Source organism: Lethenteron reissneri, chromosome 31 (assembly GCF_015708825.2).
Source record: "Lethenteron reissneri isolate LAM-NWPU_2019-01 chromosome 31, ASM1570882v1, whole genome shotgun sequence".
Classification (NCBI taxonomy): domain Eukaryota; kingdom Metazoa; phylum Chordata; class Hyperoartia; order Petromyzontiformes; family Petromyzontidae; genus Lethenteron; species Lethenteron reissneri.
The window spans coordinates 9,605,455-9,626,029 of record NC_083809.1 but is presented as its reverse complement, the minus strand read 5'-3'; the positions used below and the strand labels follow the sequence as shown (position 1 = coordinate 9,626,029).

Genomic DNA, 20,575 nt, shown 5'->3' with positions numbered 1-20,575 from the left:
AAAAAAAACTGCCCTACACTTTACTTCGTAACCATTATACAGTGTAACACTGACTAAAATATATCAATCACACCGACTTGCTCCTCCAAATCGCTGCACAACCCTAGAAACTTAAAAGGCACCTCTGTAATAAGCCGCGGGAAAGAGCAGCATTCCCCGCGATTCCTATTGTGGTTTTGTATTCCCTGTGCGATCAATCACTGAGCCCCATCGCCACCGTATTACCTATTAATACTCCTTGCCAGGGTTGTAAACATTCCCAATTAGAGGCTTTTAGGTTTACAGAGGTGGAAATAGTTTTCAGTTTTATTGGATGGCATGTATTCACTGCGCAATGCATGCTTGCTATTGCACCAATGTTGTGCCCCGTCTCCCTACATTTGTATTTTTTTTACAAAGTCTCCCATTGACAAAGAGAAGCACTGTCTATTTGCAGTGGATCTCCTATTGGGTTTAAATAAACCCTATTGCATAATATCAATGATTGCACTGTGTCTGGGTTGTTATCGCATTTCATGCAAAACCACAGCAAAGCCAACGGACAAAACAAATGTTAGCCCAGCCTACTCTGCACGCATGTGACCTGGGCCTCCCCTAGGTCTGCTCAACCCAAATTAAGTACTGTGTGTGTCAACACTGGCAGTGGTTTTTAGAGAAAGGCAGTCTTAAGCGGTAGCCCGGGTGGCTCTGTCGTCTCGGCTGACACTGCTGAGATCCTGGATTTGAATGCATTTGATTAAGTTTGCAAGTGCAGTCGATAGGTATAAGCCCATTCGTCAATGGATAAAAACTAAACACTAAGTTATTTTTATTTTACCAGGTCAGGCCCGCTGAGCTATAGATCTCTATTTCAGAAATAACTTGGCCATAAAATGATCGCTCAACGAAGTGGCTAAATGCAGAGGGAAAACCCGGAGGACCTGGAGAAAGATCCGCAGAACCACAGGGAGTTAGACATGCAAACTCCAAATATGCAGGCGTCAGGATTGGGATCGAACCCACGACCTCCTGTGTACACTAGGCAAAGTAGTTAACATCTCGCCACCACTGCACCCATAACCTCCACATGAAATTTGGTTCTGTGCTTAATTGTCTAAACTCCAGCTCCCCGTTTCCATGGACTGTTCTCGTAGCTCATAGGGTCACTCGCACGGCTCTGCAAGAGATCTGAATGGATTTTTCATCTGGTGGAAATGCCGATAGCACACTCAGAATAAAACTGACAAGATTTGAAACGAAAAGAGCACAGAACCGCTCGATAAAACAAATCTTTTAAAACTATAAGGGCAGTACGATATGCCTGTCGTTGGCCACACCGCCACCTCGTATGTGCCACGGCTGTCTTACTCGGCGCTCGCTAAATGGGGAATCGGTGTTCTTTGCATCCCCAGAGATGGAGGGGACGCGGATGGCGGTGTGGCTGTGGGGCCAGACATGGCTTCTTCGTCTTGCATGCCCTTCCTCTTCACTCGCAAGGGCTCCTTCTCTTCCACCAGCTCTGCCGAGCCGGGCTCCGTGAACGCCAGCCCCGAGAAGCGCCGTGCCAGGGTAGGTACCCAGCACTTGCGGGAACGGACGCGTGGGTCCGATTTCCTGCTCACGGCCACCAACACCAGTGACAGTTGTCTGAACCGGTACTGGGCCTCCCCTAGCTCGACTCGGCCTCAAAGGAGAATCTTGTGCGGTGTGTAAACGTTGCCACTGGGGAGACAAAGGCGGCCGGGCGTGGTGCTGGCCACCCTGTGTGCCATGCCGGCCTTCATAGGCGCTCGCTTAACAGCATTTGCCCTAAGTCTGTTTGGGCTATAGGGGGATCTTTGTCTTTGAGTATGGAAAACGATAAGAGGTATAACAATTATCTATGGCTACTTGCTATGTAGGTTTTAGCAGTTATGTCCAATGTGTTTAGTTTGTACTGCGAGTTTTTCGACATGATGTCTGACTTTTCGCTCAATATGCTGGGAGCCTCATAGGATGTTCAAGTCGTATCGAAACGTCGGACATCATGCCGAACAACATGCGGCACAGCTCAAAAACGCCTCAAAGATCTATTAATTTAGTTGCTACCCATAGTTAATTATAATGGACCGTACATATTTCAGATGACTCTCCTCAGCACTATCTTTTTTGCTGCTAGAAATATCTTACATGGTTTGATGCTGTTGTCCTTATCACCAATTTTTTGCCAGCAGGGTGGTACATTGGTAACACTTGCCTCAGAGAAAGAAGCACCTGGGTTCGATTCCGGGGTCTGACTGCTTTCTGTGTGGAGTGTGTATGTTCTCCCCCTGTTCTGCATGGGTGTCCTCCGTGTTCTTCGGTTTCAGCCCAAGCAACAGCAACAAAAAACAGTGCATCTGGTATTGACCAAACATCACATTACTCAATTGAGATTTCTCAAAGACACAATCCCCCCTACTGTGAAAACTTGGCAGGGCCCTCCTTAAAATAGTATCTTGAGACTCAGTGAGGCTTTTCTGGGTAAGCAAGTATAGCAAAAAATAATACTCTGTATTTGTAGTGCAACACTTTTGTTTGTGATCTTTGCCCTTATTTAAATTCAACATCGGTAATCCTATATTTAGTTCCTCTAGGATTCACTGAGGTGTCTTTGTTCAGGATCATGATTCAGTTCACGAAATAGATGTTATATTTTTATTGTAATAAAATGAAAAAATAATACATAGCGGTGGAATAAACATACATTTAGAAAATAATAATTTATCGTATTCACAGTTGAATGCATGTGTCGTGCCCTGAGCAATCGATCTCAATTGAAATTTTTTTACGTGCCTAGAAAAAACAGTGCGTCCACAGTCTTGGCGAGGTTTTGTTCCTGAGGGAATTCATCCCATTTAGACTCAGCAGCAAGGCCCCTGTAGCTCTTATGAAATGACAATTTTAACGTTCTAGAGATTCGTTTAGAAAATTTATATCTAACATAAAATGTCCACTGTTCAATTCTGGAGTGGGTGAGTGGGTCCAATGTGGTGCTGACGATGCAGTGCCATAGCGACTGACCTGTCAGCTGATAGGGAATGCTGATTTATTTGTCTCTACTTCAGAGACAGACAGTTTTGCATTGGACCAATTTCACGGGCGACCGCTTGGAGGTTTCTATTTAATCGTGGCTCTGGCGGGCAGGTTTAATCAGTGGGGCTTGTTTACTGCAGCAGGGGGGCAGAGGTCACTGCAACACTGCGCTGGCATTTCCTGCAGTGGAGCCGACAGGATGGCAGGGGGGTGGTGCTGCCCTCTGCCATTGTGGATGCCAGCTGTGTCTCATTTTTGAGCTTTGCTGGAGTGTAAACTGCCGGCGCGTTTACGTGCGTGCGTCTCTGGGTCTCTCCAAGAACGGCGCTACGCTCGTATTTGACATGGCAGCAAAACATTTTCACCTTTTTACGGCAAACAAAAAATAAATTATCCACTTGGTGTAAGGGATGTCAATAAGATTCACGTTAACTGTCAAGGAGCCCCCGACGATGGTATCGCTGGGAATTTGAGTGAAGCCACTGAATGCAGCGGAGTGTTTATTTGATAATGTAATCACGGTCGAATTTATCGGTGGTGCAATGATTCGCTCCGCTGACAATGTTATGAATCGTTGCTATTAATGGCCACAGCTCGATTCAATAAATTATTATTATAATTATCATTGTTTTAAATTGTGTTGAATGTAGCGGACGCTTGTGTCTGCAAGTGTGAAATGAACCTGCTGCATGCACCGTATACGAAACAAAAAACATTGATTCTTACGCATGCAGCTTTATGCGTGTATCCCAGGCTTGAGAGTCGATATTTACTGTTGATTCGATGCATTGGTATGTCATTTATTATATGATTGTACAAAATATGCATTCATAAAGCATCCAAATGAGATTGCTTTTGAAGGTGCTGTATACGTAAAGGTGAACACAAATTCTTAGTGGAATGGGAACACATTTACTCATACTAGTTTCACATAGAGTGGCAAGATCTCGTCCAACAATATACCCTATCTGTGGTGGCGGGCCATAATTGACACCTGCAGACAAAGCTTTATACCCTTCTCATATCGTTCCCTTGTGTTCTCCCTATTATTTCTATAATTGTAAAATAGATTTACTCAGTGTGCCGAGTGTGCTCCGCCACGTGTCTAAATTACATAATCCAAGCTACATTTATCTCCTGTTATTTTATTCATGCGGTGACCTTTTCTCGAAGTTAATATCCCGTGCACTGGTTCAGAGGAACAAATCACGGCAGCGCTCATTCAAAACATCGACATCAATTTCCAAAAGGGCGAGGCCGGATGAGCGCATCGTGACCAAATAAATATCCATTGCGGCCGGAACCACAGCGGAGAAAATCACGCCACTCACGGAACCAATGGGGCCTCTTGCCCAGCAGTCGCGTTAACCACGTGCCGTTCTATTTAACATTACATTCATATTTTTCATCAAAGCGAACACAGAAACACAGGAGCAGGATGATACAAGGGGAAGATGTGTTCAGTGTAGGGGGATGGATCTCCGAGAATAACCTGGTTGTAAGTTTAAAGCAGGAAAGGGGGACGCAAGAGGAAAGAGAGAGAAAAGAGTGGAATTATGCGGTAAGATGATTGAGCTGGCAGGGAGCCAACTAACTGGCGGGCAACACCTTGCTAGGGTCGGCCAGCAAGCGCTGTACAAAGACACCAAGGTGTCCTTGTGTGCGCGTACACCTCCACGCATAAGATTCGGACAAAATTTCTCAAGTGTCGAGTTTCAGGTTTATTTAGTTGATCCAGGCGAGAACCCAAGAGACCAGGATTAGTCTAATTTTCAAGAATGACCTGGGGAATGGATCTGCCAGGAGGGGCGATGATTGCTGCTATGTGCAATCCCAATTGTGTAATTTGTGATGCGCTTGGTGAAATTTTACCCTGAGAGTGGATAGATGGTGAGTTTTCCGTGTTCTGTATTTTAAACCACTCAAAAGCAGGTCTATAGGCTTTGTTTTGGCTAGATGAGTGCATATACATGTCATTTAAACACACGCAACATCCACCAGAAAAAATACTATTACGAAATTTATCTTCCACATCTGTACATCTTGCATAGCCTGATATCGGCCGTGTGCCTTAATGGAACTGCAATCGATAAACACAGCACAGCTTCCAAAATAACAAAGTAGGAATTATGCAACACGGCGCGAGACCGCGATACCATTCAACTCCGTGTGCTGTGCAGCGAGATGGCTCGGACTGCAGCACCACCTCGCGTGTGGATTTGCCGTGCACGTGCCCCCTACCCCCAGACGCCTTCGGCCACGATGCATTTGTTATGCTGGCCACGACGCTGACCGTTGCACGCCCGCCCGCCCGCCAGCCGAACGCGTGCAACTCCCGAGCGGAGCTTCCAGGGATATGGGCCGTGTTGGGCTCCAGTGCCCTAAACGAAGCCAGCCCGCGTGTGAATCCATCGTAACAATCGATACTCGAACCACTGATGTCAAAGCAAGGGATTTTGGGGCTGTGGCTTTGTCGTCAGCATCTTTACGGGTTGCTCCCGAACGCACCGGCGACCGGGCAACGTCCACCGAGGAGATGAAGTGGACGTTGCTCGGAGATGGCGCGTAAACACCGCCGTGATTGAATAGGCCGTGAAGCTGCGTCGTGTCGAGCGAGCTCCCGGCAGGGAGCGCCCGTTTTTGTCGCTGAAGCCACGTTCGCCATAAATGGAGGCCGCGTACTGCGTTCAGCCGGGAAACATTTGCGGAATCCCGTGAGGGCCGTCCTGGGGAGGGGCGTCCGGCACTTGACATGCCGCAGACTGCGAGAGGCGCGGCACAAGGCGGAAGGAGCGCCCCGGGCCCTTCCCGTCGCTCGCCTGCCAACATGTGGCCCGCGCTGCAGACTGCAGACGTAAATAAGCTTTGTCCGTCTTGTGCTATACAATAGTAGCCCTTAATCCACACCCCTGCTGCCCGAGGAGGATTATCGATTCGCGCTGCTTTTGTACACGTGCAAATTCGTTTTATATTCACTAACATTTATCTACTGTGTAAAAGTTTTTCAGGATGTTTTTTTTTAAACATCTGTGCATTGGCTCAGATATGTAACCAGCTTTAAGAGGCCCAAAATGAGAAACCCTTCTCCTGATTGGACAGAAATGTGAGATTTGGTTTCGTAAGACTTGGAGGTCATCTGGCACCGGTAGGTGAGCGCAGAGCACTCAACAATTACAACTATTTCAATTTACATTGCATCTAAATTCAACGGCATCTCAAGAGGCTTTATACTGTATATATGCGGTAAGAAGGTGCAATGGGGGTGGTTGGGACCCAGACTCATGGGAGAGAGGAGAGAGAGCGACGCTGTATCCCAGGCCTCAGGCCAACAAGGAGGCTAAGTCCAAGGGGACGGAGTAACCGGGGCGCCAATGTCAATGGGTCTCAGGGATGACAAAAGGAGCTGAGAACCAACGGAGCCCAGGCACGGCTGGGGCAACCAGGGCACCACCAACAAACCTAGGGCAGGCCTGAAGTGCCGGGGGGCTCTTCCAGTTCCCCTTACTGCCGTGTCTGATGATTCTGTAAGGAGTGGAAACGTCCTGCATGTTCAGTGTGTCCCCAGTGTGGTATGAGCCCAGTGCCACAGTGGCAAGATGTTAACTACCTCGCCAGGTATGCAGGAGGTCATGAGTTTGATCCTGACCCTGTCGCCAGCTGTATGTTTGGAGTTTGCATGTTTTCCCCGTGGTCGCGTGGATTTTTCTCCGGGTCTTCCGGTTTTTTCCACCACATTAGAAACATGCGTTAGAAAAATCGATCCTCTAGTATGCGTGGGTTTCCTCTGGGTACACCATTCCTAATACAATAATCATTTAAGGATTTGACCAAACATCCTGCTCTAGGATCCTGCTGAAAATTATTTTTTCTAAGACTTAGGCTTTTCTAGATAAATAAAGGGATATATTAATATTTTCATTTGGCTTCACCAAATGAACTGTGGAATGATTTGCACGGCTAGACTGAACGTACGGTTAGCCATGTGCGAAATAAAATGTCCAAGCTTCTCGGGACATCGTCTGATTAGTGCTCTGCCACCATTTCGATATTTCTGTTACGTTCTTTCACCGTCTCGTTCTTCAAAGTGTCGTGATAAAATCTGGTTTAGTCTACCAAATGTATTGCTAATGCAAACTGGTTTACATTGCTCCTGATGCTGTCCAGCTCCATAACGCTGATCTTAAAGATATTTTCGCTGTATCAGGTGTGTAAGCGCCACCCAGTGGCTCTGTGTGACATTGCTGTGAATGTGCTCGACGGTGAAAGATTTCTACTCCCGGCGTACGTTTCACAGTTGTGCTCTGTAGCTTTCTGATGCGTGCTCGGCTCGTACCGCCTGTTGTTTGGCACGACGTCCGACGTTTTGCTGCACGTGCTGGGAGCTTCTTCAAGGAACATACACTGAGGCATCCCAGCGCATGGAGGAAAACGCCCTAACGACCCGAACACGCATCCGAGATCCGTAAAGAGTTCTGTCTGTTACTAACCAGCCTTCTGTGTCCTCACCTCTCCCAGGCCACTCTCTCCTGGCCCTCTGTTTTCAGCCGAACCTCGCTGGAGACGGTACGCCTCTCGCTTTCCTTCCTCACCGCTCTCACCTAAGCTGTTCCGATCTCCCAGGGGGCTGACTGACCCATGTAGCCCCCGAGCTCCTACCAAGTGAATCGAGCGGCTCCGGCGCATGAGTGTGTGAATTCCTGAGCGTTCGCCGTTTTGTAAATAAATAGGGGCGTAATTTCATCGTGTATTTGAGGACGTTCCCTTGTGCATTGCAATCCAGAGCAGATCCCTAGTTGGGACTCAGATTTTAGTGAAAATAAATGCACTCTTCAAAAAAAATAACATTCGGATATTTCCAAATAACACGGGCTGTGAAAGCGCATGGGAAGGACCAGAATTACATGTTGCTGATGGAGTTTGTTCACTTGCGACATTCAGCCGTTGAGAAATGTCCGCTTCCTTGATTCGGAAATAAAAATTAACTACGAACGTTTCATAATGAATCCACTTATGAGACTGTCATTTTTCCAGAAGCGCAAATTGTAAATTGGCTTTGGACGAGACGAGGAATAACTGGCATAACGATGGCACAGTGCACCAAAATGCGGTTGTCGCATTATCCGGCCATAGGTGTGACACATTCCTGCGATTTGGTGCGATGTTTACCACACGAGCCTAAGGAACTTGAGAAACACCTTTGTAACCCTCACGATGACTGATGCAGTCGTGCATGCAAAAACTCGTTTTTGATTAACGTCTTTCTGTCCATTTGCCAAATGCATGTCGAATATTGTTCACGTCTAATGCTGCGTATTTTGCCTTGCTCTAACGACACAGAATTCACAGTGCTTACAGTGACAGATATGTCACTTTCTGTGCTGGTGCTGGGGAAAATCTGTTTGATGATGTTATACAATGTCCATTGTGAATCGGATAACTTTCCGTTCTTCAGCGGATTGTGCGAATGTATGTGAGCTGTTTGTTCGTGTCCATGTGTAGTCGGTGAATCTGGTGAAATTAATGCTCTGTGGGGCCCCCATTGGTTGCATGTGGGTGTGCATTTGTCTCTCTGTATGTGATGTGTCATGTTGAGGAATACGCACAGTGGTTCGCACTGTACTCTGAACCCGGCAAATCGTAGTTCGGTTCCTGGCCACGGATAGCATCGTCGGCGAGTGACATCTCAACTTGTCCGCGGATCTCACCTCGGTCAACTCTGCCTTTATCGCGTTTATGGATGGTGTAAACATCGGCAGAGGGGAGATGTGGTTATGGCCACACTACACTCTTTGGAAAAAAACACCGTTCTCTCGTGCGTTATTGTGCCAGGCTTAATACCTTAGGTGCTTACGTAGAGTGCTTTCCCCAACAGTCTGTATCTTATATGTGGGCGGGGGGGGGGAGTCTTTGTGTGTGTGTGTAGTGGTTAGCAAACTGCACTACAAACCCTGTGACCTGGGTGGAAATGCTGGCTATGGCCTACGTAAGTGACAAGTAACATCTGAACTGGACCTGGACACCTTAAACGAGTACCTGGTGCGTTGTGTAAACCTCAGCACTGGGGAGACAAGGTGGCCAGGCGTGATATTGGGAACACCACCACCTCGTGTGCTGTGCAAATCTTCATAAATTCTCACGAATAGCACTTTCCCCAAAAGTCTGTTAACGCTATACACCTTTGTTTAAGTGTATATATGTGCAAATAGTTTTTTGCAGTTGTGTCTGTCTTGTTATGTATTTGTGTATGTGCGCGGGCGTATTTTCGCGTGCTTAAGTTCTGTATATGCGTCTTGATGTATGTAAGTAGGTGTGTGTTTGTCTTTGTGCATGCGTGGAGGGGGGTGTGTGTCAACCCTGCCGTGATGGCACTGCTGCTCCCCCGCCCCCCCCATTGCTAGGCATTCAGTGGGGAATTCAGCCCCAGCAGCACGAGCTCGCTGGAAATGCCCGGTCTGGTAGCAGAGTCCAGAGTCAGGGGCCGCTCACACACACTAACCCTTTCCTCTGAGGAGGTATGACCACTGACTTGTCACGGGCCGGGACGGCGCCTGCCGAGGGCACTGCCGCTCGCAGCGAGGATTCTCAAGATTGTCGCAAAAGCGAACCGTTAAACGGGGAGAGAGAGAGAGAGAAACAACAGGCTCCGTTCGGAGCGTAAATGTTTCATTACAGCCTCATTCTTTGCCCCCCCCCCTCCCCCGACCTCTCTCTCTCTCTCTCCAATGCTGCGGCGAAAAAACAAATCTCGCCAGTCGCCCTGTAACTAGAGCAGAGTGCGTAGCAATGCATGGGTTGGAGTTCACGCAGAGGTCCGAGTGGAGCAGGACTCTGGTGTCTAGTAATAGGTTTTTTACCCTTTCAACTGGTACAAAAACTGACACCTTTATACAAGGCATCATGTTTGTTTGCAATAACCACAACACAAGCAGTCAAAATGCAAAAAAAAAACTCTGATGATGATAATGATCTGCACTGTCCTTGAAGTTGATTGGTCCACACCCGAGACAGCTTTTCTTAGAGCCTAGTCTCCATTGGTGTTGGACCAGATGACGCCAAAAGGCTGTAGTTAAAGAGAGCATTGCTGCGTTGAAATGGGCAAAAACGAGCTTATTGGCCAACGATCACTTCCGAACCAGAATCATTTGTCACGAATTATTTAATGAATAAGCGTTCATTGTGTAAAAATGATGCCACGACCTATACAGTATGTATGTTTTGTAGATTGTCAGTAAAATAATAATATGTTCAAAAGCACTCTCTGGGCCTATGCTTCTGCTGCTGATGCTCCTAATCAATGGACCGTTTCACTCTTGAGAATCCTGTTCTGTGATGCTGGTGCGTCATTTATCATTTCTTGCGCATCCCTGTGACTCATTCTTTAATGGCGTCTCTGCAACATCCCACATCCCTCCTGCTTGCGAATAAGAGTTTGTAACCCTTCCTCATTGTTTCCTTTCCACCAAGGTAAAGTCGTCCATTGCATGGCTTCCACCATCACATTCTAATCAAATAATATGTGCCTGGACAGTATTGGTATGGCATTGTACTGCCATTCATTCATTCAAGGACTGCCTCATGGGATATTTCAGTTCAAGTCAAAGGTTGTTTACGAGCTGTAAAAAAAACATTTTAAAGAGTTTGTATGAAATATAATTGTATTGTTATAGCTTTTTGTCACAGTATAAAATAATACAATGATTTCGATAAAATATTGACACAAATATAGCAAATCCCCCCCTCCTCACCAATAAAACAAAATACAATCTGATTGTAGCTGATCCAGTGGATGGCATGTTTCTCCTTCGCACCTGCTGCTAATTTTAACAATCTTGATTCTGCTGCATTTGCATACGTTTAACAGAGGTCCAACCTCACCGTTGGGCTGTCATTGTGCCTCTTAGTCACTCCCCCGTTGAGCAGCTGAGCCTTGCTTTCCGCTTTAGGAGTGAGGCCACCAGCCTCGTGGCACCCAGTCGACTACGATTTGGCACGGCTGCTCTAGCACGAGTTATTTGCGCAATGCCACTGGATGGTGGGGGGGGGGGGGTGATACGCTCGTTCGTTCGCTCCTTCGTTCGCTCCTTCATTCGTGCGCAACTCGGCTCACGGAGCGAACCACGGTGGCTTGTTGCGCGGGTGTCGCAGGGCTCCGAGGAAGCGCTGCAGTCGCCCGCGAAGCAGCAGCAGTGGGCGAACCGCACCGTGCCGGAGTGGACGCCTGAGCAGGTGTCCCAGTGGCTCGCGCAGCTCGGCATGGAGCAGCACGTGGAGGCCTTCACGACGCAGGGCGTCGACGGAAAGCAGCTGCTGCAGCTCGACAGCACCAAGCTCAAGGTTGGCCACGGCCTCCGTTACGACGGCTCTCCGCAGCCTTCCGTCGGTGTCGCTTCGTCCCCTAATCTTATTTCGATCGTGCTGACATTGTCACGTCCCTTGAGACCAGTGGTGGCAGGTGGGTAAATAAGTCCAGTTGGGGTTGTTGGAAGCCTGTAGAGCTGGAGGAAGGTGGAATAGGAAGGGAGGGGAGAGGTGCTTGCCGTTTATAATCTTTATAATGATAACATTGCAATTTCTCGGACATAAATGACCGTGGGCTCTAGTGAGCAGGTAAGTATTGTTGAGGGGTTTCCCCTCTCTTTTTTCCCTGTTGGTCACTGGGCTGAAACCATCAACTCACTATGCTTGTGAAGCCATATCTCAGCAATACCAACTCAGTGATCTGAAGTCTGAGCCACCTGATCACCTGGGTACATGGCAATTTTAGTTTTTGTCTGGCCTCGAATTTGGTTAGGACCTCATAAAGGGGGTCCTCATTTGGCATTTTTCTCCGGGCCTCCAAAAACCTTTCGACGGCGCTGACCTTCACACTCGTGTCCTCACGTGCGATGTGCCAACAGGCGCACTGCCTGTGTATCTGCGTACATCCTGCAACACGTGTGTGTCCTGCAACACCATTGGATGCTGTTGCTTTATTTTCATGCGTTGTGCGCAAATCATCCTGGTAGTTTCATAATGCACATTTGACGTGTTAACTGTCAAGAGCGTGTAATACGCCAGACCAAAACAGCAATTTAAGTTGGCTTTCTACGTGAATTTGAAATGATTTTACCAGGGCGTATCAATGACTAATTAGTCTACCACAAGCTATTTATTTTTATTTCACAGTTTTGTCATGGAAGTGTGTGTGTTTTATTCGGTTTGTCAGTGGGAAGGTTGCCCAGAAGCGCGGCGTTTTGTGAACCATCTCCCGTTCACCTTCTGCAGGCCCTGGGCGTGACGAACCTTGCGGAGCGCTCCAGCATCAAGAAGAAGCTGAAGGAGATTAGGACGGCGATAGAGAAGGAGCGCAAGGCGCAGGAGAAGATCGAGCGGCAGCGGGAGAAGCTTCGCAAGAAGGAGGAGCAGCTTAGGAAATCTCAGAGAGCCAGCAAAGTCGGCGAGGAGTCGCCCGCCACTCAGTAACACTGCGTCAGTGCGGGGGGTGGGGGGAGTTGGGGGGGGGGGGAGGGCGAGTGCCGGGGTGCTGCTTCGGCCAGGCTGAGCAGCCGCGCGATTGTGATCGTGTTTGCCCGGGAATCGACTAGACTCACCGGGTAGTAAAAAAAACACACACCCCGGCCTCAGTTGAGAAGCAGTTGCGTGCACAAAACAACAACAACAACACTACTGCGAGTGTGGGAGAGTCCTTTGCATTGACACTCGTGTAAAGAAAAAGATAATAATCGTAGGACAGTTATACAAAAATAAACCTCAGAACAACTGTAGGAGGCTCAATTGAATTCTACTCAGCTGTGACTCACCCATTGCAAAGTGCTCCGGGCACTGTGACGGACAGCCGATGCTAAAGAGTAGTTACCGTCCATTGTGCAGTGGAGGAGCCCGAACGAACATCAGCTTTACTGCAGTGATCAGCAAGTAGGCATTTCCCTTGCACCCAGACCAACCTTCGCATCCTCTTCAGCAACTAGCCCGTGATCCACTACCAAAGTCGATGCCGTTGAAAGCGGGGGCGGGGGGGGGGTATTAAAAATCTGAAATGCCGCGTACTGCTGGAGGCTTGAGAACGCATCGTAGAGTTAGTGGTGAACACCAAGGCATCTGGCGGCGGCAGGCAGTGAGGTGGCACGGCACAAAGGGTGCGCTGACCTGCACTGCCCCGTGTTGCCACCGTGATGCACGGAGTGTTTGTATACTGTTTTTTTAACTTAAAGCATATTTAGGTTATGGTGTTATTTCAAATGGGGTATTTCTCACAACATTGTAAATATTTCTACTAAACACTATATGCAGTGTTTGCATGTTTTACGTATTCATTATGGCAGGTTCTCTTTAATTCTATATAATTTTTTTTGTTTAACATTTTTACTTTTTGGTGGGTTTCTTTCAGAGGTGTGACGCTCTTTACGAGGCTTAGACGCGAACATGAATCTTAAAAAAATTATTGTGTCGGTTCAGATTTAACGCAATTACTTTACGTAAAGCCAGAACATTATACAGACTCCCCAAAGTAGATGGGGGTGGGGGGGGAAGTGCTGCATTCCAACTCTGCATGCTGGACAGCACCGGTGGCACAATCGACAGCGCTGGGGTCCTGACTCCCGAGCGCAGTCGCAGCGAGGACTCGTGCGTTTCTCATGGATTGGCACCCGGTTACACCTCGATTGATCACATGCATGGTGGTGGCGGGGTGGGGGGGTGTGGCGTTTTAACGAGACAGTATCTTGGTGACTTGGCGATCCTCAAACTCTGGCACCTCGTGCTACAGAACAAACCGACGTTGCCCATTCCTGCCAGTTTTTTTGCCGCTCGGGGGCAATTCGCCCTCTTGCTCAACATCGCACGCTTGAAACGTTGGATGCACGCGGACCGCGATGGGACCCGAGGTGCTGAAGTTTGAAAAAGGTGTGAAGGTCTGGCTGTCTTCAGGAGGCTTAAATGCTGAGGCCTTTGCCGTCACAGTGGCCTCACTCGCGCTCTTGTGAAAACCCTCTCCTTGTGTGGTCATGTGATCTGCCCCTTGGTGCAGTGATGCATGCAGGTGCCCAGCCCATAAATTAATAAGTTTTTCCCATTCGTCACTGATGATGACCTTGAACTTACTCCTTTGTTTTTCTTTCCATTTAACACAACAGCGTATTGGAAAATAACAGGTCAAATTGACAATAATATTGATAGAGGTTTTTATGACTTGTTGAAAATGAAGCTCAGTTTTTTGGCCAACTTTTGCCTTCTTTGACAAATAACATAAACAAAAATGATTCATTATCGAGCTCGTTATTTTGGGGAGCCACAGTGGCGAGACGTTATCTCCCTCGCCTGATATACAGGAGGTTGTGGGTTTAATCCAGATCCTGATGCCTGCATATTTGGAGTTTGCATTTTCTCCATGTGGTCACGTGGATTTTTCTTTGGGCTCAGTTTTTCCCTCCACATTTCGAAACATGCATTTCGATTATTTGCCTGCTATAAATTTCCACATGATAAGCCACTTGTTTGAGGCAGCCAGGTCGCTTCTGAAAAAAAGCTGTATAGCTCAGTGGGCCTTACCTGGTAAAATAAAAACTAAAGTTTAATAGTTTAGGTTAAGTACTATTTCTGTGACTACTGACCTTTATTTGACCTGTAACCCCTGGAAGCTTTTTTTCACATTCCCGTGTGTTGTTCTTTGCGAACCCCAGTTAGTTGTTTTCTAAATTTCCACATGATAAGCCACTTTGCTGAGCTATCATTTGTGGCAGGCAGGTAACTTATGACAAAGAGCTAATAGCTCAGTGGGCTTCACCTGGTAAAATAAAAGTTTATTTCCAGTTTCCCAGTCTACATACGTCTCTTATGGTGCAGTAGCATGGGATTACTTCATTTAAGGAAATATCACTTCGAGAGATGTACTTTCTCCCTCGAGAGGAGGCCCTGCTGTCCGCAGTGGTGTTAGAAAGCAAATTTCAAGGCTGGAGCGTGAATCTTTTTGCAGTCCTGTTCGTGTCTACAGACGTGGCATGGCCAGCATAACAGGTGAAAGTGCATTTCCAATGTAACATTGACCTCCGAAATACTACGATGTATATGGAATGTCATTTTGGTAATTGATTTGGAATATTAAATTTCTCATTGCTTTTCATGTTTAAAAAATGTTCAGCGTAGCGTTTATGGTAATACCGCTACACTTTAGGTTTATATAATGGTTTGGCTTTACGTACATTTTTGTTGTATATTATCTTTGTCATTGAAACGAAGTGAATTCTTCAGTCTTTTATGGAACATTCAGTTTAGAATATTTTAAATGTTTTTAACAAATTATATATGAATACATTATATACCAGCAGGCAGGAGTGCCCACCAACTTTATAAAAATTACAGAAACCTTCGCAAAGAGAGTGGGAAGATGACAATTTGATTTTCACATCATTATTACTCCCCTTTGAAGTCACCGCTTTAGTCTGACACAAATGTAACGTGGCATTACTCACGTGCAGACAACTGAGTCAAACAATAAGGGGGCTGGAAGAAAAGAAAAAACCTCACTACAGTAATATCCTGTCAAATTAAGACATGTCAAAAAATAATACTATACTCTTAACACTGCATCTGCATATTGTTTGTAATAGTGGTGGTGCTTACACCTGAGGGTAATTTTTTTTAAAATACTGACTTGACTTGAAATGTCCCCATCACAATTGACCATTTCACCTTTACAATTTTCCTGTCACCCATTACAGTGTAAGCGCCGTGCAGCGTGTACACGTGTCCCTTCCGTATTCGTCAAACGTTCGTTACGCACGACATGCAATCTTTCACTAGCTTGTGCCGTCGCTGCTCCCCAATAACGTCTGGCTTTTATTTTTTAATGTGGCTTTTGCAGGATTGCGCGATGCGTGGACTAATATCGTGGTGTCCAGTGACGTCGGCGCGACCTTTTGAGACATTTTAAAACATCTCCAAAAACATCTCGCTTTTATTTTTAAAACTTGTTATAAACCGCCATCGACGGTACACGTGCGACGCAATCTCCTCTGCCGCTGGAAACGAAGTCGATTTTTTTTCCATCTCCTCACGTTGCACCAATTCTCTACAGTAGAAATCGGCAGCGACCAGTGCCGCGTTCAGACCAGACATTTTTAAGTTGCAGCCTTGGGGGGGGCGGGGGTGGTGGTGGGTCGGGTCCAATTTTAAGAGAGTACATCCCGTGTCGGACAATTAGCAGATCCGACAAAATCTCCAGTAAAATGTGGAGAAGGGACTTCCTCCACGAGAGCGCGCGGCATGCCCTCGCTGCCCACGTCACCAAGAACACGGCCGGGTGAAACAAATATCTCCGCAAGCGAAACGTGCACATATTGAACACTGTCATTTGATACGGTAAATTTAACACGATGTAGAAATGCGTAAACGTACATCGGTGACTTTCGATAAGGGCCGGAATTTGAATTACAGCAACAACAAATAAGACTTATCTTAAATATCATTTTGACAAAACTCCGGCTGGCTAAAATGTTACAGAAAATAAATTTGGCATTGACGACACACGCGCGCGCCTTCATGGCTTGTCAATAGTCAAGGCTGGAGGTATGTTTAGCTTTGTTGACATACAGAGAGAAAGAGGATGGCCTGCCAGGTGTGGTTTCTCTATCTTTGTGACAGATTTAAAATGGTTATGTAACAAGGGATGAAATGGCACCCCCCCCCCCCCCCCACAAGACCACCAATGCAATAAATAGCCCATTGAGTTCCAAAATGTAATTGGCAGCCTGCATTTTAGAAGTGCGCACTTAAGTGGCAGTTGAAAAGGTTTGCTTTATTTGTGAACGTACGCACCCGCCTCTGTTGTCTGAAATTACCTAAAGGTTTGGCCGTGCAAACAAATGCAGGTGCAGGAAATGAGCATTCATTTGGCTCCATTTAACACTTCACTAGTAAACTTAATTTTCAGCAGCTCAGTTTAATAGAGACCAGAACGCAAATACACTTTGTTTATTTCAATGCAATTACTGAACTATGTTTCTCTACGCTCAAGCATTAGGCACAGCCATCTTTTTCTAACGAGTCCAACACATCACAATTGGGTGATCAATGTTAATGTGGGGTTTTTTTTCTCTTCCCTTAAAAGAAAGTTTTTTTTTCATTCGAAGCAATGCCATATGTCTAAAAGAATACTTGTTTAGCATGCGGTGACGGCAAGTTAACCAAGGGTGTCGGCATAAAGTGCAGTGCAGCAGAGTTTGAAGTTGACTTCGACGCCGTTTACAGGACAACGTAACGTACCCGTTACGTTTGTCCCACGTCTGAAAGCCAACCTCTCTGTACTATGCTTGCGTATAAACAAAGCCGTTTTTACCACATGGTTTACATTTGGTATGATGATGATTGCAGTCTGTGCCTGCATATCTCAGACTGGTGGGGCTCATGGACAATGAAAGCAAACAGAGAATGCACAAAAAAAATGTTAAGAGGTTTCACTGCACACTCTTTAGCTTGTGTGTAAATGCATGGGAAATGTTTGCTTTACAAAATGCCTGGTGAAAAGAATGTCTACTTTTGTGTGACCCTGGTGTACAGGGTGGTCGAGATGTCTTGTGACCCCCCCCCCCCCCCCCCACTTAATCGACCTCAAAAATGTTTTCCCTTTTGATATATTCATCTATGTTTTAAATAAACCTTACTTTAAAATATTAAGTTTTAGAGATTTAAATGGGGGTCACAAGACATCTGGACCGCCCTGAACAGCATTGCCTTTATGAAATGTGCCCGTTTCCCCCCCATGGAGCTACTGCCATCAGCCTTTAATGTATACGTTGTACATTCCATGAAGGTTCTAATAAACATGCTCGCGAGTGTTTGAGGTCCGCAGGATAATAGTGAGAATGCTTTCCTTTAATTAAAACCTCGCTCCTTGCGCGTGTAGTGCATGTCAAATATGTAATGATTAGAACAAGTGGCAGCGGGCAAAGTATGCCAGAATAAAACTACTACTGAACTGTAACGTTTTTTTCCCCACCGGCTATGCAATGAGGAGGTTAATACAGCTATAACACCACTAAAATAAAATGTGACGATTTTGGGGGTGGGGGGGGAATGTGATATTTACTGTTAAAAAGAGAAATGTATAACCCGATGAACACGAACAATGGAACTGCAAGTCTCTAGCCATTGCGCTCTTGCTACGATTGTGCGATTAATCACCCAGTCCCCGATCCCTTAAACTGGAGTAATTTGACCCTGTTTGCAAGCGTCGATAACATGTGCCTAGGAAGAACATATAAGCTCGTGTCTAAAAGCTCCTCCACTGTCGTACGATAAAAAAACATGTTTTTTTATTCTTTACCGTTTCTGGACAGTACGTTGAGTTGAGTATAATAATTGCTGTGTTAATGGGTATTGCTGAATTGTCTTTCAGAGTGGATGGTTGACTTTGGGAGATTACAAATGCCCTCCTTGTGCGTTATTCAGCAGCAACAGCGAGGAGTATTGGTTAAAAAATTAACCCGTAAAAACAAAGTTTTTCACTATAAATCCTTTATATGCGTGGCGGCTAGAGTCCTCTCGTGCTCTGGCTTGAGATGGCTGCCACCTATGGGTCAGATGATTGCTTGCCACCATTAAGCAATTGGTAATTACATATAATTTTTTTTTTCCTAAAAAGTGTAAAATTTTGGAAAAAGAAATTTCACGAAAATTAATTGTCACGCACAACGAGTCTGTGTGCAAAATGTCAGCTCGATTGGATCACGGGAAGTGGGTAAAAAAACGACCGAAAGATTTGCACGGTCGTAAGCGCGCAAGCAAGCAAGGGAACTTAATATAAAGGATTTAAAAAATGTTTAGCACACTGGTGGAGGGAGAAGATAGGCGGCTTGCGACAAGCTTTTGCTTGTCAGTTCTGTAATGTAACCTACAAAGTAAATGGCTGCTGGTGTGCAGTCGTTAGTGTAGGCTGCACTACAAATGCGGTGCAATTGTTTAGCAAATATTGCCATTTTATACGCACCTTGAATGTTGGCGAGGATTTCCCCCCCCCCCACTCTCCTTTTAAGAAAAAGAACAGGATGTTTTGCCCGTGGTTTTATTCCTAGCGGCGAAAGACGCTCACCGAGCATTGGATTCGCAAGTCACACACGTAGCACATCCTGAAACTGAGTTTTATTTTGTAAAGAATTGCCAACTTTGTCAACGCCGCACATTCCTCACACGAGTACTGCACCAATTTTGCGGTCATTACGTTTTTTGCCAATATGTTTCAGATGTCATGTTTATAGAAAAAAAACTAATTTTAACGGAACATTCTACAAATTTTTTAAGTCGATTTATTTCCACGGACAACTACTCTAAAGCATGTTGATCATTTTAATTTAACGGTGCCTTGTACCAGAGCAACTATTTTTAATGTTTTGATTAAAGGGATGCCGCTTCATGGGGCCTAGCTGAAGATTATATGCTCAAATGGTAGCAAGGGGCGAGTTGTTTTGGTAAAGTTCTTCACTTTATAACTTCTGAGTCGGTTCTCTTTGTTTGATGGACGTCATAAAGGCCATTCTATCAATTCCAGGTGGAGAGGTAGAATCCATATGTTTGCTCAAGTTTCGTGGGGTCGTATGTTAAAAGTGGTGTCTGTGCGACTGCATCGGTCTGTTTGCTCTGCTCTCCAAACTTTTTACATATATTCCACGTGAAAGAGCGCATGTGTGCAATCGTATGTGCAAGCTCATACTGGGGTTTTGGCAAACATTTATTTTGAAAACTTGTTATTGTTTTTCCAAGGCCAATCTTCAACGCTTGGAGACAAACGCTTTTGTGATGTGCTGGATGGCCTTTCAGTTTGGCCTTGCTTACCAATATATTCACGTGTGAGTTATTTACTGACATGACCGTTACGGTGGTCTCTCATACTACCAAAAACACTCGCCTTCATCTACCTGATGTATACAACTCTTCCGAGTCTCCGTAGATTAATGTCGACTTCAGGTGTTCGGTTTAATTTTGTTCGGGGATTTTTTTTTACACTTTTCCGCTAGCAAGCGGGTTGCTGCGTCCGTGTAAAACGAGGTGTAAGGAGTGTAACACGATTATGCTGCTTTTTTTTGTTGTTGTTGCAAAATTTACTGCAATAAAGCATTTGTTGCATCGATCATTTGCTGCATCGTCGAGTAAACAACATTGGGTGTCTTTATGGAGGGCAAATTTGCAAGGAAAATTAGGATGACATGGGCACGAGGTAAACAACTTTGTCTCGGCATTCATTCCCTTGTGTCTTTTTTTTTACGTGACGTCCAAAAATATAGTGGGGCACACAGGCAGAGTTCTGTGTTTTACGTTTTTTTACTGCTCTGTTAAAAATGGTTTTTGACACAGACCGAGTCTAACTTGAATGCGCACATCCTCATTGCGCCGTTTTCACCGTGTTGTGTCGTGTGTGCGTATTGTGTCGGATTTTTGTTTTCTATAATTTTCTTCGTAAGTAGACCTCGTGTTGTATTCCTCTCCCCCAGGCCAAAACGCCCATCGGAGAAATGTGACTTGATACAGAAACGTAATTTGGTTTTTAATTGAG

General features: G+C 45.9%; 1 protein-coding gene across 4 annotated transcripts in view; it reads left to right on the top strand.

Moving 5' to 3' along the window:
- Positions 1 to 20,153, top strand: part of LOC133349773 (sterile alpha motif domain-containing protein 15-like) — a 143,208-nt gene extending 123,055 nt beyond the window's left edge. For 2 of the 4 annotated variants that reach the window (XM_061563499.1, XM_061563498.1), the window contains exons 11-15: positions 1,392 to 1,548; positions 7,549 to 7,596; positions 9,432 to 9,545; positions 11,179 to 11,367; positions 12,298 to 20,153. In XM_061563499.1, coding sequence (XP_061419483.1) covers positions 1,392 to 1,548; positions 7,549 to 7,596; positions 9,432 to 9,545; positions 11,179 to 11,367; positions 12,298 to 12,495 — 706 coding nt within the window. In that variant the 3' untranslated portion in view covers positions 12,496 to 20,153. The remainder of the gene's footprint in view (positions 1 to 1,391; positions 1,549 to 7,548; positions 7,597 to 9,431; positions 9,546 to 11,178; positions 11,368 to 12,297) is intronic. The other 2 variants (XM_061563500.1, XM_061563501.1) reach the window with 2 other exon arrangements.
- Positions 20,154 to 20,575: the final 422 nt, after the last annotated feature.